General features: G+C 37.5%; 1 protein-coding gene across 1 annotated transcript; it reads right to left on the bottom strand.

Annotated features, from left to right (window-relative positions):
- Nucleotides 1-1285: 1285 nt before the first annotated feature.
- LOC131157252 (uncharacterized) lies at nt 1286-17894 on the bottom strand. The gene is made up of 9 exons (XM_058111244.1): nt 17677-17894; nt 16352-16396; nt 6776-6899; nt 6432-6501; nt 5869-5967; nt 4515-4845; nt 2848-3885; nt 2211-2360; nt 1286-2028 (listed from the first exon to the last, which is right to left on the bottom strand). Exons 2-9 carry the CDS (start codon nt 16376-16378, stop codon nt 1594-1596), a joined length of 2274 nt encoding a protein of 757 aa, XP_057967227.1. The 5' UTR covers nt 16379-16396; nt 17677-17894; the 3' UTR covers nt 1286-1593.
- Nucleotides 17895-18608: the final 714 nt, after the last annotated feature.

The raw sequence follows: 18608 nt of genomic DNA on the forward strand, positions 1-18608 counted from the left end.
ATCTCAAATCCCAGCAACACCTTTGCCTCCTGAACCTATTCATCAACCGCCTGAACATGTTGATCAGAAACTCAAAAGCCCATTTGTTTCACCTGATCAATCTCCATCCTTCCTTGCTGACCCAATTCCAGAAATGCCTATTGAAGAAAACAGTGATGTTTCCACTGAGACTGAAACATCATCCTCATCAACAGATCAAGAGATCACTGATCTCACCACCATGATGATGGCATCTCCCACAGAACCAGGATCGTCCAGAACTCATGAATTCCATGACGAGTCCGATACCACAGCTAATGTTTTATTTCCAAGACCTGGAGGAAGACGGCATACGCTAATCACCCAATATATTATAGTCAAAATTTGGAATAAAAAATTAAAAATTTTAAAAGAAAATTTTATTACGGTGTACCCTCTAATCCCAATAGCTATCATTAAACAAAAAAAAATAAGGGCAATCACATAGTATTAATTAAAATCAATTAAAGTATAATGACACAAAATTCAGCGCTGAGCAGGCTTCTAATTCAGAGAGACAGGAGGTTAAAACAATATTTGGAAACAAGAGTTTCAATACTTATCTAAATTTATACAAATTCAAATACAAACATTTGAAATACATACTTTCGAACGCAAGAGTTTCATGGCATGATCCCAACACACTGCACCAACTACTACTGAACACCACAGCACACCACCGCTCGCTGCCAACACCAGTAATCGTGCCATTGCCAATCACCAGAGCCAGTAAGCACCCTTACCATTACCATTTTTCAGCACTGGCCACCACAGTAAACCATAGCCACCACCGACACTCGCTGGCAGTCATTGTCAACCATCTTCAGTGACAATCACCATCACCACTATCCTTGCCAGCAGCCTTCACCTTTGATGCTGCACCGCCCACCACGGCCACTGCCACTGCCACCACCTACAAAGAAGAAAATCTGGTAGAGTTCTTCATGCCAACCAAGCCTTTATTATGACTTGGACACAAGCCCATTTTTTGCTGAATTGGAATGAAAATACAATGGATAAACTGGTTTTGTTTGCATTCAGCACCCAACCAAGATCTACAAAAGACAGGGAATCAATGTTGTGACGATCATGCTGAGTAACAAAGAGGATGTTCTGCACCATGACAGTGACTTCAAATGAACATGAATGGTCCATTTACAAGCCCCCAAAACACCACAAGGATCTTCCACCCGCAAGGGAAACGCCACCTGAGGGCATTTACAATTTCTTATACAAAGAACAATAACATCAAGAAGTAAGAGATATATAATTAAATAAATTCCTCATTTCAATTGATAGTAAATAAATATTACAATTGGCCTCACAAAATTGTCAACTTACAAATATCACTATATCAGCTGTTGTTGTTCCAAGCACAAAACTCTTAACTTGCCTAACAATTAAATTATTTCGCTTCCACCCACCCCCCAACCAAAAAAAATCTTTTCCAGTCAAGAAAAAATGGCTTGCTACAGAATTTTTGGGTATTCATTCAACATACAAGAACAAGCAAATACCATGACTAGTAGAAGTATCAGGTTTCTATAATAAAAATATCAATTAACAAAACCACCATCAGCACTCGATTCGAACAGCCCCACTCTCGGATGATATAAACTTGGGCTTCCTGTTCACTTGCTCCAAGCACTGGATGACATCCCCAATCTGGAAATCATCACAATCACCAATCACAAGTCCACACTCACTCCCCTTCCCCACCGTCTCCACATCCTGCTTCTCCCGCTTGAGTGAGACGCACGGCCCCTCAAAGACAACTTCCCCACTCCTTAGAAGCCTAAGGATTGATGATTTGGTGAAATGGCCGTCTACTACCTTGCAGCCAGCAATCCTCACATCCTCTCCCTTGGACTTGCTCCTTCCTTTGATCTCAAAGATGTTGAGCACCTGAGCCTCCCCAGCAACCTGGGTTTCGAAAGTCCCAGGAGCTTTCTCTATGACTAAATTCCCAATATCCTCCAAAAGGTGATAAATCACACGATGCAATTTGATCTGTAGCCAACAAAAGAAAGAATAAAGGTAAAAAAAAAAAGACAATGATCTCCACCCATGCCATTTTTTTGTTAGAAAAAGGGCAGTATGCATACTCTCTTTTAAATACAATTTCACCAATCAGTTAAAATAAAATTGAACACAGAACACAGGATGGGGTTTGCAAGCAAAAGGTTAAATACCTTTATACTTGCTTGAGTTGCGGCCATGCTGATAGAACTAGGTGGGCTCCGAACATTGAATCCAACTATAAATGCACCACAAGCTTGTGCCAAGTCCACATCAGACTGGGAAACCGGCCCAACACCAACATGGACTATGTTCACAAACACCTGAAAATAAGATTGAAGATACATATTTATGAACATAATTTTTCTTAAAAAAATTCAAGATTAATTTTTCCTTTATCCCCCACCCCCCTTTTGGAAGGAGGGGATTTCACGCAAAAAAAAAAAAGGAAAATCACCATCTAATTTTTTATAAGCAAATACAGTTACTACAGTTTTACTTTAAAAATCCAGTGTCTCAAGGGTTAAGAATTTAACAAATTAGAATAATGAGAATGATAGTTATCCCTTTCTAGAGGGTCTTTGACTAGTGAAGCACTGGAGTATCAGGCCATCAAGCACAAATACACTTGTTTCAAGACCCCATTTGGCAGAACCAAAATGACCATAATTGTAACTATCAATCTCCACATTGCAAAATAAAACCCAATAATCACCAACTAACAGAAAATTATTGAAACCTTGTCAACAACTGAGATTAAAAATAAAACAAATAACACATGCATAGGGATGTAATAGATGCCAGACAGACCTGTGGACTGTTTAAAGTCTTCAATGCATCTGTTACTGCTTGGACAGTGCCTTGAACATCGGCTTTCACTATAATTGGCATTTCAACCCTCTCAGGCACCTCTTCTGATGGATCTGGAGTTTCTGTCCTCTCCTCACCAATCTTCCGAAGCCTATCTTTCTCAAATTTCTTTTTCCTTCCTGCACTAAGCATTCTAGCTCTCTCTTCTGAATCCACAACAATAATATCATCGCCAGCCATGGGAAGCCCCTTCAGCCCCTCAATCTCAACAGGCATTGCAGGTGTTGCCCGCTCTGTCAATGTCCCAACCATATCCCTAATAGCTCTTATTCTTCCCCATTCTACACCCACAACAATATGCTGCCCACAAACCAAAGTCCCTGCCTTCACTATTGCAGTAGCCAGTGGGCCCCGCCCTTTATCAAGTCTCGCTTCTACCACATAAGCTTGAGCAGGCCCATCAATGCGCGCTTTTAAATCCATCAGGTCCGCCTGAAGAAGCAAAGCCTCCTCCAAGTTATCCAAACCAGTTTTATTTATAGCTGAAACTTTAACCACCTGAATATCCCCACCCATTTCCTCCAGCAACAACCCTTCTGATGCAAGCTGGAGCTTCACTCTTTCAGGGTCAGCTGCTGGTTTATCACATTTATTAATGGCAACTACTATTGGTACTTCAGCGGCTTTTGCATGGGAGATGGCTTCAAGAGTTTGGGGCATCACCCCATCATCCGCAGCTACCACTAGCACAACTATATCCGTGACAGCTGCACCTCTTGCTCGCATTGCACTAAATGCAGCATGACCAGGTGTGTCAAGAAATGTGATTGATGCTCCCGACGCCATGCCAACAACAAAAGCACCAAGATGCTGAGTGATCCCTCCAGCTTCCACGGCTACCAATGATGTTTGACGTAGAGCATCCAAAAGAGAAGTTTTACCATGATCAACATGACCCATAATAGTTACAACCGCAGGCCGTGGTAGAATCTCTCTACCTTCATGCGAATGTAGCCTCCTAACATTGACCCCAACTTCCTGCAAACACGGATAGACTCTAAATTAACTACTTAAATATTGCATGACAGCCAAACACTATATACCACATGGCCAAAACAAATACAGAAAGCAGTAAGCAGAATTTCAGAAACTAAGGCAAGCAAAAATGAACATCATTATCTGTCTTGCCACCACAAAGAAAGGTGGCAAGGATTATTCAGACAAGGCAGTAATGATGTCAATAGTTTCAACCAGCATGTATGCATGGAGGACACGGAAATCCAACAGTGATACCTAGAGGAGATGCTATAATAAAATAATGTAGTAGATTATTTTTAAAAACCTACAATATTTCATCTTACCATAAGAAAGCCAAAATTCTCTCATATGAACCTTAACAACTGTTTTGCACTACTGTTTTTCACCTGGAGCATCTCTCTCTCTCTCTCTCTCTCTCTCAAAGGAGGGGGGAAGATGTTTCGTTCTTGACCCATCTCAAATACAAATGAACCTACAGTGTATATGGCACATGAACTGACTGGGTGATCAATTTTGGACTACCGTTTTTCAGCTGGAGCATAACTATCATTCATATTGTTTGCAATTTGTGGCTTTTATACAACGTAAGATATCATTCCATGATTTCTACAAGCAAAAGTGAGAAATACCATTGCAACCAGTTCCGCAATATCAATGCTGATAGGGTCAAACTCTGATTCAACCTTTTCCCCAACATTTACAAGAATATTCTGCAGAGTAGGTATTGACTCACTAGTACGTTTGGCAAGCTCAACAATGGTCATGCCTTCAAAAATGTCAATTGTTTTATCTGACAATGACTTGGTAGTTCTTTTCAGTCTGGGAGGCACATATGGCAATTCAACAGGCGGCTGGGTCTTATTGACCCTCTTCACAAACTTCCCTTTCCTGGGAGTCATCTTAGGATATGGTTCATCATTTTTTCTTCTAGCCAATAGCTCCGGACTTCCATGAAAACATCTAATCAAGATCAAAAAATATACATTGTAAGTTCCCAAAATGTACAGTAGTTAGGAATGCAAGGCCAATGAAATCTGACAAACACTATGCCTAGGTATGAGGTATAAAAATGCTTTTGCCATCAAGGACCAATACATAATTAACATAGCTTCTAGCACTGAAATAAGAAATAAGAACACATTTACTTTCTAAAATAAAAACATATGACCAGAGGGAACAGGTGGACTGAAACAAGCATTTGAGATTATACTGTTTTTATTCACACAGCACGTGATAAATTCCTGTTGACCATCTCTAAATAGATTCTGACAGCCTCCTCTTGACCATTTCTAAAATTGAATCCCTGCAAATACCTTGAGTAATTAGATTGCAAATACTGATAACTTCTCAGCCTATAATTTTTTCCCATGTTCATTTCTCTCTCGTTTAAAAACCAAGCTGATCAAAGCAGGAGCAAACTTCTTAACTTCATGCAGTGACCCACAAAGTACTTAATGCAATCATCAGAACCACTGCTACAAATACATGTAATATAACAGCAAATACTACATCAACTGAAAGACAGCTTTGCCAAACCCGCCTACAACTGGATTTATGCAGGCTCTACTGGCTCACCAGCCAATCCCACAGAATTCAAGTTTTCTTTAGCAGACTTCAGCATTCCCTTTCTTATTGAAGGTTAAAGTACACTAACCAAACCCATTTTACAAGACAACCATGAACAAATAAAACAAGCCCAATAACAGTAGTAACATAAACAATTCAGATTGGAGCACCAATTCTTGAAAACAAGGCATGCACAACCCACGCTATGAGTGCCATTTCAAATAAAGTTGGTAGTCCAAGCCAAGCATAGTAGTCTTTTAAATCAAAAAAATAAGGCTAAATCCATAAAATGCTCAAGCGCCAATCTATTGACATAAATATAACACTTAAGACAAAATTGAATATTTTTTAATAAATAATGCTACTGCTTTAAATAAAATAAAATTAAACTATTAAAACAAAAAGCAACAACACCACCTTCTCCTCTGCTTAGTTGATGAGTCGAGCTTCTTCATATACCAAGATTTGGTTTGGCCTGGTTGCGCATGTTGATGAAGAAACCTAACGGAGAGTTCTCTGAGAGCATTTGGAGATTTAGTTGAGAGAGGAAAAGTAAGCCACTAAAAAGTAGACACAACCTTTGAGGATTTGGTAAATAAAGTAGTCAAAAAAAAAAAAATCAAAACATCATAATTGAAAAAGTATGAAAAATTTTCTTTCAAAAGTAATGCTGAGCTTTGAAAAGTACCTAAAAACAAAAACCAGCTTCTCCTTTAAAAAGCTACAAAAACATTTTCCTAAATGGCTCACATGGAGCTTTTCCTTTCAACAACCCCAAGAAGGGGATCAAACCTAACACAAAAGAATAGGATTGAGGCCCCAACATGGGGTTTCAAATAAAAATCTATCTGGTAATACGTGTACCATTCATGGGGAGAGTTTGCATGAGCATCATGGACAAAGTTGCTAAACCTGGCTCTGTTTGGAACTCAAGCAATGAAATTGGCGAAAAGAAATGCAGACCTGAGATGTCTACTTACCGAATTAAGGGTTGTATAGTTAAAATTTTGAAATCATCGCCACCTGCCAATTCCGAGTTGACATAGAATTCTGCAGCATGAAACTTGGAAACATAAGAAATCATAATCTGGAATCTTCAAATATAAGTTTCTCTGTGCTTTGTTTCAATGCTCAGTCAATGCTCAAATGATGCCCAACAATCAGGGAGCCAATTAGATGGGACAATCACCATTCATTGACCAATTGTCATAACCATGGTAAATTAGAAGTTGGCAAGGGGTTGGTTGCTGAGCTTAAACTAAACTCAGTCCAGATGTGATCGTGATCATGCAAGCAAAAAAAATAGACAGGTGCTTCAATTTACCTGGTACATATCTGCCTGAAGCAGAAAATGATTTCACTGCATCTACAAAGACAGGTGTAGAAACTGAAACTCCATCTCTAGGTGGTGCTGAAGTGAACACCTTCCCAATACTACCAGAAATTCCCTGCCAAAAAAATTACAGGGAAAGGCTCAAGTATTGTAAACCATGTCTAGAAGGTAAAATGAGCTACTTCAGAATAACTAATGCTTAAGTAACTGCTTAGTCATCACCAACCATATCACACTACAGCTAAATGTGTGGAAGTGGAACAAGTATATGCGACTTTTAAGAGAAAATGCATCTTTGGGTGTGTGCACATGCACATAGAGGAGAGAGTCCATTTTCGTTGGCATTTTACTTTTTCCCACACAAACAGAAAGAACCATATTCATCCAGCATTAAAAGCAAGATTGATGATCCTTGTAAATAAGTAAATTTCCTTTCTTTAAAAATAATAATAACAGATAAACATGTTCTAAAAGAAAAATGTGTGCGTGCGTGAGAGAGAGAGAGAGAGAGAGAGAGAGAGAGAGAGAGAGGGGGGGGGGGAAGAGGTTCATCCAAAAATATAGGCTAAAGCATAACCATCACCCAAATAACCAGAAAGGGACAAACATGGCTTGAAGTTTAACCCAGTATGTTAAAAAAAAATGTTCCCACTATCCCATACAGAACATTTTGGGAAAACGGAAACAATCTTTTTTGTATAAAAGAAGAATTTTATTAACAAGGAGAGAGGAAAAGAAAATAATAAAGACACCTCAAAAGCCAAAAATAATAATAAAAAATTAATAAATAAATAAATCAGTACAACAATGATTTTTAATCATGTCAGAAATCAGTAAGACACACCTTAGACACCTCCTTTAAAGCTCCAGAAGAATAAACCCATAAGCCAAAAAAAAAAATCTACCAACGCAAAAAAATTAAGGCAAAACATTGAGCCTTAAAGATTCTAGTATTCTTGCCCAACCAAACACATCGAAACACAGAAAATACAGCACCAGTTGACAATTTTCTTGCATCCTTATCCCTCCCAAGACCCCTAAAGTAAATCTAGGCAATGCCACTGCTCCCCAAACAAAGCAAGCTTATTACACGTACTCCAAGCAGCATATCAATGTGAGAAAAGATGAGAACAGGATTCTCCATCATTCAGGCAAATCAAGCAAATATCAAGAAACAATGCTTCATCAACCTTCTAATCTATAGCAGATTATTGGGGTAAACTCTAAAAAGGACCACAAAATGAACAAAAGCTCAAACCCTGGAAAGAACTTTAGCTTTCAAGTATAACTTGCCAAAGGAAACAATGTAGGATAATGGATAAGATATTTTTTTTTGGGGTGGGGGAGGGGTTGCAGTTGAGAGCGGTTGTCATTTAATCTCCATAGTTTCAACTTGAGCAATATTAACCTTATATGAAGGTTCCATTTGCAATTCCAAGAATCCATTCAAATCGAGTACTTAAATTATCACAAGGAATTTCCATGTCATTAGGATTTACACAAGTGGCAAAAATTTTTATTCTTTTTCCACTTCATGTCATTTTTATCTCTTTTTTTTTTTCCAAAATCTATTCCTTAATTCCTTTCTGCTGTAGGCTTTCAAATATGGGTGATTGACCAACTGATCAATGGGCATGCACTCAGTTCAGTCCCTTTCTTCTCTTCTTTTTCAACCAGCTTGCATTTGCTCTCTCAATTTCATGACATTTTCAGGGTACAGTGTTGGTTCAAGAACTCGCCCTAACCATGGTGACACCCATGGCAACTATAGTGGTAGCTCCATTGATGATGATGGGGGTAACCAAGAAGGTATTGTTGCTATGGATGGGACCATGGTTGGTCAATAGGATGGTTTCAGGATGCCGGTTTGGCCATGAGCAATGGTGGAGATGCTGACAAAGTAGAAAGGGTTGAAGATGGCAACTATGGATGGCGCCAGATTCAATTGTATCTCTCAAAGGAATGGTGTTGGTGATGGTAGCAATAAAAATGGAGGATGGTTTTGCAGTGATTATGGATTAGTTATGGAATCAGATTGATGGTCTTGGACATGCTTGTCGACTTGTCATCATATTGTTGACCATCAGAAATTATAGTGACCATAGTAGGAGCCGCTACAAGTAGACACAAAATGATTTACTTGAAAAAGAATAGGGGAAGCATTGGAATGCCTGGCAGGGTCGCCTGAATGGATTAGTTATGGATTCAGATTGATGGTCTTAGAAATGCTGGTCAACTTGCCTCATATTGTTGACCATCATAAATAATATTGAGTCAGTGACCATGGTAGGAGCCGCTCCAAGTGGACACAAAATGATTTACTAGAAAAAGAAGAATAGGGGAAGAAAAGTGGAATGCAAACAACTGGCAAGGTCGCCCAAAATTGCAAAGATGGGGGCATTAGTGATTCTCCCTTCAACCATGAACTTTTCTCTTCATAGTATTTCTCTCTATTAGTTTACTTGTAGAAAGAGTGTAGGTGGTTGGGAAATAAATAAATAAAGTGAAGAAGAAGAAGACGAACAGCTTGGGTATCTCAATCCTACTTTCTGCAACAACAGCCTCCACTTGGCCCCATTTTCAGAATCTAGAAAGAAAATGAATAAAATCATGAGTACAGGGGGGGCAACAGAAGATGGCAACTATGGATGGTGCCAGATTCAATTGGAGTATCTCTCACAGGAATGGTGTTGGTGATGGCAGCAATAAGAATGGAGGATGGTTCTGCAGTGATTATGGATTAGTTATTGATTCAAATTGATGGTCTTAGGCATGGTTGTCAACTTGTAGTCATATTGTTGACCATCAGAAATAATAGCAACCATGATATTGATGGTCTTAGGCATGGTTGTCAACTTGTAGTCGTATTGTTGACCATCAAAAATAATAGCGACCATGATTGGACCCGCTACAAGTGGATATAAAATGATTTACTTGAAGAAGAAGAATAGGGCAAGAAGTGGAATGCAAACAATTGGCAAGGTCACCCAAAATTGCAAAGATAGGGGCATTAGTGATTCTCCCCTCAGCCAAGAACTTTTCCCTACATGGTTTTTCTCACTATTAGTTTACCTGTGAAAGAGTATAGATGACCGGGAAAAAAATATATAAAGTGAATAAGCTTACTTTCTGCAACAATAGCCTCCACTTGGCCCGTTTTTCAGAACCTAGAAAGAAAATGAATAAACTATGGGACAGGAGGGGGAGCAAGAGAAAAATGGCATAAGATGTGAGAAAACAGAAAATAAGGAAGAAAAGGAAAAAGAAAAAGAAAAAGGCATGATATCAGCAAACAATCCTAATTGGACAGTCTTAAAGGCAACAAGCAGAACTTAAATATATGGTTGACATTGCAATAATTGAACTAGAGAGATGAAGTTCACATTTGGTAGATGAGAAGTCTTCCTAGGAATAGAATGGTCATAATATAGAGATTAAATTGGTTATAAAAGAAGTGTTGTCATCATAAAGCAAATGACAAGCCAAAAAGTTTTGTAATCCATAACATGGAATAGGCATGGAGTTATTATTTCCAAATTTCACCATTAGAATGTCAATTTCCATCCTATTCCATGTTGGATAGAATAACCAAACTTTGGCATGAGTAAATTTTTTTAAATTATTATATCCCGCAATTTCTATTCCACTGCTAACTTATTCCATTTTGTGAACCAAATGTAACATAAATAGAAAATGACCATAAAGTCCAGACCACCTATTTGAGTTATTCACCTTATGCAGCAAGTAGACATTTGCAAGGAACTTCTGGAACTTATCTCTTAGGATGTTCAGTGTTTGTAGCTGTGAGAAAACCAATCGCATGAGTTCCTTCAGTGATTTATGGGCATCAATGCAGCTTTGAAAAGATTATCATGAAATCTAATTTCCTTCATATTCTTCCTTCTATACTAGACTGCTACCCTGACAACAATATCTTTTCTTAGAGGATCATAGACCATTCTTTCAATATTTTGGGGCTTCTCCATATTTTTAAAAAGGGTTTCAAGGCTTAAGATTAATATGGGGAAGAGTGGTATCACGGCTAATCGGCCATTAATAAGCTTGTGTCACGTGTTAGGGAGTTACCCTTGGAGATAGGATGTGTTGCATCAGATTGGCAGTTAACCTATTTAGGGGTTCCTTTGGGGGTAACCTATTTAGGAGTTCCTTTGGGGGTTAATGCTAGATTTGAAAGTTCATGGGATCCGATTGTCAAAAGAGTGACTAAGCAATTAGTTGGGTGGAGGGGTGCTCTTTTTTTTCTTTAGGAGGTAGGATTACCCTCATTCAGACTTATATTTCCAAAATCCTGCTGTATTTTATTTCTATTTTCAAACCTACAGGGATTGCCAATGAGATGCAGAGAATTATGAGAGATTTCCTTTCGTCAGGGGTGGGGTGGTTTGGTGATGGGAGAGGTGGTTTGTAGGTCTAAGCAGGAGAGTGGTTTGGGTCTTGAAAATTTGGTGTCTTAAAACACGGCTCTCTTGGCCAAATGGCTTTGGTGGTTCCCGCAAGAGGATTCCTCCTTGAGGCATAAAGTTATTAAAAACAAGTTTGGATTTGATGAGAATGGGTGGGATACTAATTTGGGTCCTAGATGTTCTTCGAAAAGTCCGTGAAAAACTATTTCTCGTATTTATCCCCTCTTTATTCCCCATACTAAATTTATGCTGGGTATGGTTTGCAATATTCGATTTTGGAAAGACCTTTAGTTGGGAAATGTTGTTTTGTCTGCCTCTTTTCCTCGCCTATTTCGTTTGATTTCAATACAGGATGGATCTATTTCTTCTTTTATTGTAGAGCCAAGTGGTCCTTTTTACCTTCATGGAATTTCCACTTTTGGAGATCTTTGAATGAAAAGAAAAGGAAGAGCTATCCTCTTTGTTAGTCTTGTTGAGTAATTGTCAAGTCTCTTGGGAAGCTAATAGACAATATTGGACCTTGAACCCAGCAAGGTTCCATTCCTAAAAATTTTATTGTGAGTTATTGACTAGCACTGCCTTTTTCCCCTCTCTATAAAACTATTTGGAAGGCCAAAGTCCCCTCCCCCAAAATCAAAGCTTTTCTTTTGTAATCCATGTCTAGAAGGTAAAATGAGCAACTTCAGAATAGCTAATGCTTCAAAAACTGCTTAGTTATCGCCAACCATATGACCCTACAGCTACATGTGTGGAAGTGGAACAAGTGTATGTGACTTATAAGAGAAAAAGCATTTTTGTGTGCACGCGCACGCACGCATGGAGAGACTCTATTTTAGTTGGCATTTTACTTTTTCCCACACAAACCGAAAGAACTATATTGATCCAGCATTAAAGGCAAGATTGATGACTCCTCATAAATGAGTAAATTTTTCCCTTGTTTAAAAATAATAATAACAGAAGAACAAGTTCTAAGAGAAAAATGTGTGTGTGTGTGTGTGTGAGCGAGAGAGTGAGAGGGAGACGGAGAGGTTCATCCAAAAAGATATGCTAAAGCAGACCCATCACCCAAATAACCAGAAAGAGACAAACATGGGTTGAAGTTTAACCCAGTATATTAAAAAAAAAAAAATGTTCCCTCTGTCCCATACAAAACACTTCGGGAAAACAGAAACAATTTTTGTATAAATGAAGAATTTTATTAACAAGGAGAGGGGAAAAGAAAATAAAAAAGACACCTTCCCAACCAAAAATAATAATTATTATTTAACAAATACATAAATAAATTAGTACAAAAATGATTTTTTATCATGTCAGAAATCAATAAGACACACCTTAGACACACTCCTTTAAAGCTCCAGAAGAATAAACACACAAGCAAAAAAATAATAATTCTACCAAACCAGACATATTAAGGCAAAACATTGACTGTTAAAGATTCTAGTATTCTTATCCAACCAAACACATCAAAACAGAGCAAATACGGCACAATTTGACAATTTTCTTGCATCCTTATCCCTCCCAAGGCCCCTAAAGTAAATCTAGGCAATGCCACTGCCCTCAACCAAACCAAGCTTATTACACATACTCCAAGCAGCATATCAATGGAAGAAAATATGAGAATGGGATTCTCCATCATTCAGGCAAATCAAACAAATATCAAGAGACAATGCCTTGACAACCTTCTAATCTATAGCAGATTATTGGGGTAAACTCTATCAAGGACCACAAAATGAACAAAGCTCAAACCTTGGAAGGAACTTTAGTTTTCAAGCATGATTTGCTAAAGAAAAGTAGGATAACAGATAAGATTTTTTGGGGTGGGGATTTTTTTGGGTGGCGTGGGGTGGCGTGGGGACACTTTGTTGCCTCGAAGTTGAGATTGGTTGTCAGTTAATCTCCATAGTTTCAACTTAAGCAATATTAATCTTATATGAAGGTTCCATTTGCAATTCCAAGAATTTATTTAAATCGGGTGCTTAAATTATCACAAGGAATTGCCATTTCATTATAAGTGGCAAAAAATTTTATTCTTCTCTTTCCATTTGATGTCATTTTTATCTCTATTTTTTTCCAAAATCTATTCCTTAATTTCTTTCTGTTATAGGCTTTCAAATATGGGTGATTGATCAACTGATCAATGGGCATGCCCTCAGCCCAGTCCCTTTTTTCTCTTCTTTTTCAACCAGCTTGCATTTGCTCTCTCAATTTCATGACATATCCAGGATAAAGTGTTGGTTCATGTACTCAACCTAACCATGGTGACACCCATGGCAACTATAGTGATAGCTCCATTGATGATGATGAGGGTAACCAATAAAGTATTATTGTGTTGGATGGGATCATGGTTGGTCAATAGGGCTGGTTGCAGGATGTCACTAAAGCTCTTGAACAAGATGAGGAAGCTGCATGGCAGCCAAGACCAGCAAATAAGGATCACTGCAGACCAAGTAGAAAGGGATGAAGATGGCAACTATGGATGATTGGGAAAGAGTATAGGTGATTGGGAAAAAATATCTCAATCCTACTTTCTGCAACAACAGCCTCCACTTGGCCCCTAACTTAGAACCTGGAAAGAAAATGAATAAAATTATGGGACAGGAAGGGGGCAAAAGAAAAATGACATAAAATGTAAGAGAGAAATAAGGGGGAAAAAAACAAAAAAAGCCATGGTATCAGCTAACCCTAATTGGACAGTCTTAAAGGCTGCAAGCAGTACTTAGATATATGGTTGTCATTGCAATAATTGAACTTGACAGACGAAGTTCATATTTAGTTCATGGAAAGTCTTTCTAGGAATAGAATGGTCATAATATAGAGATTAAATTGGTTATAAAAGGAGTGTTGTCATCATAAAGCAAATGACGAGACAAAAAGTTTTATACTTCACACATGGAAGGCATGGAATTATTATTTCCAAATTTCACCATGAGAATGTCAATTACCATCCTTTTCCTATTGGATAGAATAACCAAACTTTGGCATGAGTAACTTTCTTTTAAATTATTATATCCCTGCAATTACTATTCCATTCTAACTTATGCCATTTCGTGAACCAAATATATCATAAATAGACAATGACCATAAAGTCCAAACCACCTATTTGAGTTATTAACCTTATGCAGCAAGTAGACATTTGCAAGGAACCTTTGGAACTTATCTCTTGGGATGTTTAGGGTTTGTTGCTGTGAGAAAACCAATCGTGTGAGTTCCTTCAGTTATGTATGGGCATCAACGCAGCTTTGGGACAGAATATTATCATGAAATCTAATCTCCTTCATATTCTTCCTTCTATACTACACTTCTACCCTGGCAACAATATCTTTTCTTATAGGGTCATAGGTCATCTTTTTCAATATTTTGGGGCTTCCCCATATTTTTGAAAAGGGTTTCAGGGCTTAAGATTAATATGGGTAAGAGTGGTATCACAGCTAATCTCCTATTAATATGCCTATGGCAAGTGTTAGGGAGTTACCCTTGGAGATAGGATGTGTTGCATCGGATTGGCCATTAACCTATTTAGGAGTTCCTTTGGAAGGTAATCCTAGATTTGAAAGTTTTTGGAATCTGATTGTCAAAAGAGTGTCAAGCATTTAGTAGGGTGAGAGAGTGCTCTTTTTTCTTTAAAATGTAGGATTACTCTCATTTAGACTTGTATTCCTAATATCCCGCTGTATTTTCTTTCTTATTTCAAAATTCCAATAGGGATTGCCAGTAAGATTGAGAGAATTATGAGAGATTTCCTTTGGTCAAGGGTGGGGGAGTGTTAGGTACCATTTGATGATGTGAGAGGTGGTTTGTAGGTCTAAACAAGGGGGTGGCTTGGGTTTTGGAAATTTGGTTTCTAAAATTACAGCTCTCTTGGCCAAATGGGTTTGGCGTTTCCCGGTAGAGGATTCTTCCTTAAGGCATCAAGTAATTAAAAGCAAGTTTGGATTTGATGAGAATGGGTGGGATACTAATTTAGGTCCTAGATGTTCTTCGGAAAGACCATGAAAGTTAATTCACATATTTATCCCCTCTTTATTCCTCATACTAAATTTTTGCTGGGTAGGGTTTGCAATATTTGATTTTGGAAAGACCTTTGGTTGGGGAATGTTGTTTTGTCTACCTCTTTTCCTTGCCTATTTCGTTTGAGCTCAAGACAAGATGGATATATTTCTTCTTTTATTGTAGAGCCAAGTGGTCCTTTTTACCTTCATGGAGATCGTTGAATGATAGGAAAAGGAAGTCTTTGTTATTCTTGTTGAGTAATTGTCAAGTCTCTTGGGAAGCTAATAGACAATCTTGGTCCTTAGACTCCGCAGGGTTATATTCTTAAAAATCTTCTTGTGAGTTCTTGACTAACATTATTTTTTTTTCCCTCTCTACAAAATATTTGGAAGGCCAATATCCCGTCCCCAAAATCAAAGCTTTTCTCTAGTTGGTTGTGCTTAACAAGATCAACACCAATAACTTGTTACAAATTAGAAGACTGTTGAAGGCTCTCACTCGGAACGTATGTGTGCTTTGTCTCAATTAGCTCTCAAATTGCTCCACATCTTTTCCTTTATTGCGATTTTTCCGGGAGGATATGGGAACTTCAGGGGGTGTGTTTTTGGATATTCAGCACAATTGGCATTCCTTGTTTACTTGTTAGGGCATGCTGGTTATTCTAGGTTGTTTTTCATGCTTCTTGGTTTTCCCTTTTGCTTTTTTTGGGGTAACCCAGAGCATGGAAAGGAGATGTCTTGTTCTCCTGTTTGTACATTCTTAATCTATCAATGAATATCTTTTGTTAACAAAAAAAAAATACTACCCTTCTCTACATCATGTCCATTTGGCATAATTCCTTATTTTTCCCCTTTTAGGCACAATTTCACATTTCATACCACAACAAAATGGTTTTCTATCACCAGCTTTTCAACAATGAGGATATGAGTTGTATGATAAGTTGTCCATACACCAACAATAAAAAATATAAACAATGAATAAATAAAATCCACAATGGAGTAAAATGGTCCAATTAAAGCAAATGGATTTTGATAAATAAAAGTCCCCATGACCTATGTGCAATCTGTGGCTGATTTTTTCATGCCCAATGTGTCATATTTTAGACTAAACAGAAATCAAAAAAGTAATAATAATTGATAAATTGATAACTCACCTTTTTCCCAATCTGTCTCCAAGCCATTCATAAGTATGTTAATCCCTGCACAATTCAGGGCACATGAAGCCCAAAAAGAGCCATCAGCATGGGATCGCTGACAAGGAAACAAACTTACATGCAAAAGCAATAAAAACATATACTGTATTTGCAAACTATGCACATAAAACCAATGCTAATTTTTGGTCATTTCAAAATAAAAAATAAATACATTAGATAAAAACAAAACAAAAAAAAAACAGAAAACAAGTGATGTATTATTGCTACATTGGACAATTTAAGTTGCAACAAAGTTTTACAATAATCTCGCATATAGATTCTTGGTTTTCTGAGACAGTTCGCAGTTGATGATGAAGTGGACTATTTCTAGAACTTCAAGTCCAATAACTAATACTCATCATCAATAATAAAATTGAAGATGGAATTGATTTCGAGGTTAGGGAATTAGAGAATGCTCTTTATATTGACTAACATAACAATTTTCCAGTTAATGAGCATTACATGAATAGACTTAGACTGCGCACAACACATGAGTTCAACAGTGCCTTCGAACATCATAAAATTTTTAAAAGCCCTATCTTGCTTCTATGCTGGCCATTTTCCAGCAGATAATTCACATTTCAGACGATGAATTACGACAAAGGAATTCTGATTTGCACCAACCGCACAAATAATTCAAATTTATAGATTGGGGAGTACAACCATTGTCACGGATCTAGATATAGAATAGAGCATTAAGCCAGTGAGGGTGATGAAGAGAGGGGATTCTTAGGTCTTACCGGAAGGAAATCTCGATCTCAGATAGCTAAGGCTAAGGGAGTGAATAGAGAAGGATGACTGTGTGACTAAGAAACCTCAATTAATTACCATCGCGAAGCGGGGAGCCTTATGGCCCGGGACGTCCTTTAATATATATATATATATATATATATATATAGAGAGAGAGAGAGAGAGAGAGGGAGAGAGAATTGGGCATGTTTTTTTCTCTTTTATATGACAAATATTGAGGTAAACACAATTTTATGATGAATTGTTGTCATCACTCCCGCTCATTCTACAAATGAAAGCATAACATATAATCAACAGTTCATCAATCAACATATATCAGTTATCACCGAAAAAAAAAAACTGGGGTGAGAACCCCAAGAGGCAGAAAGGGACACGGGCAGTGCGCAGTGAACAATGCATCGACCAAGCCATCAAGAAATTCAGGAAAAAAAAATATTCCGGGAGAATCATCTCTGGCCTCATCTGGTAGGTCGTAAGCTGACTATCGTCGGAGATAGAGGGGGTGGAGAGAGAAGGGAGAGGGAGGGAAAAGAGACCTGTCCTTGCTGCTCAAGATTCCAGCACCGACAAAGAGGAAATCTGCTACGGAAGCTCCTTCGAACCTGTTTCTGCTCCGGCAACTCCTTATGGCCGTCGCAGCTCTGGCGGTGCAAGCGCAGGCGAGTCGAGCCCACAGACGGCCTCGGACTGGGGAGGAGGCTAAGCTGCTGCTGCTGCTGCTGCTGCTGCTGAACTAATGAATTATGAACCTTCTCATTTTTTCTTTAGGTTGGATATTAAACGAGGGTGAAAAGGAGAGAAAACGCTGCGTTTTGATCAAAAAGTGTCCCATCCGTGTCCGTGTAAAAAATAATCCAAAATAAATAAATAAAATAAATTTGTTTTTCACACAAGGGTTGTTGGTATCATGTCTTCTGTGTGATGATATATTTTTTATATCATTCATTTTGCCAAAAAGTGAATCTGATTTTTACAGCACCTTAATTGATATACAATTTTTACTAAATTATTGCATTTTTATGAAAATTAAAATTAAATAACTATGTAAGTTTAAAATATAATTAAAAGTATTCATCATTTTTTAAAAATTAAAAAATAATAAAAGTCATTCAAAATTTTATTTTGCTATTTTTTAATTGCCATATTAGGAGTATATTTACATCGTGTCAAATCTACACAATTCGATTGCAAGTTCAAAAAACTTGAAGTCAACTTGATTAATCTCATTTTGATTATGAACTAAGATTAAAATAATATAACATTGTAGTAATCGAGAAAAAAATAAAATTTAAAAAAATAATAATAAAATAAAATTAATTAATTAAATTAACAAGTAAAATGAATAGTATGATAAGGAACAAATATATATATATAAATATTAAAGCATGTATATGTATATATATATATATATATATATATGTGTGTGTGTGTGTATATATATATATATAAAAAGTACGAAAGCTTCTTC

Source organism: Malania oleifera, chromosome 6 (assembly GCF_029873635.1).
Source record: "Malania oleifera isolate guangnan ecotype guangnan chromosome 6, ASM2987363v1, whole genome shotgun sequence".
In the NCBI taxonomy this organism is placed as follows: Eukaryota; Viridiplantae; Streptophyta; class Magnoliopsida; order Santalales; family Ximeniaceae; genus Malania; species Malania oleifera.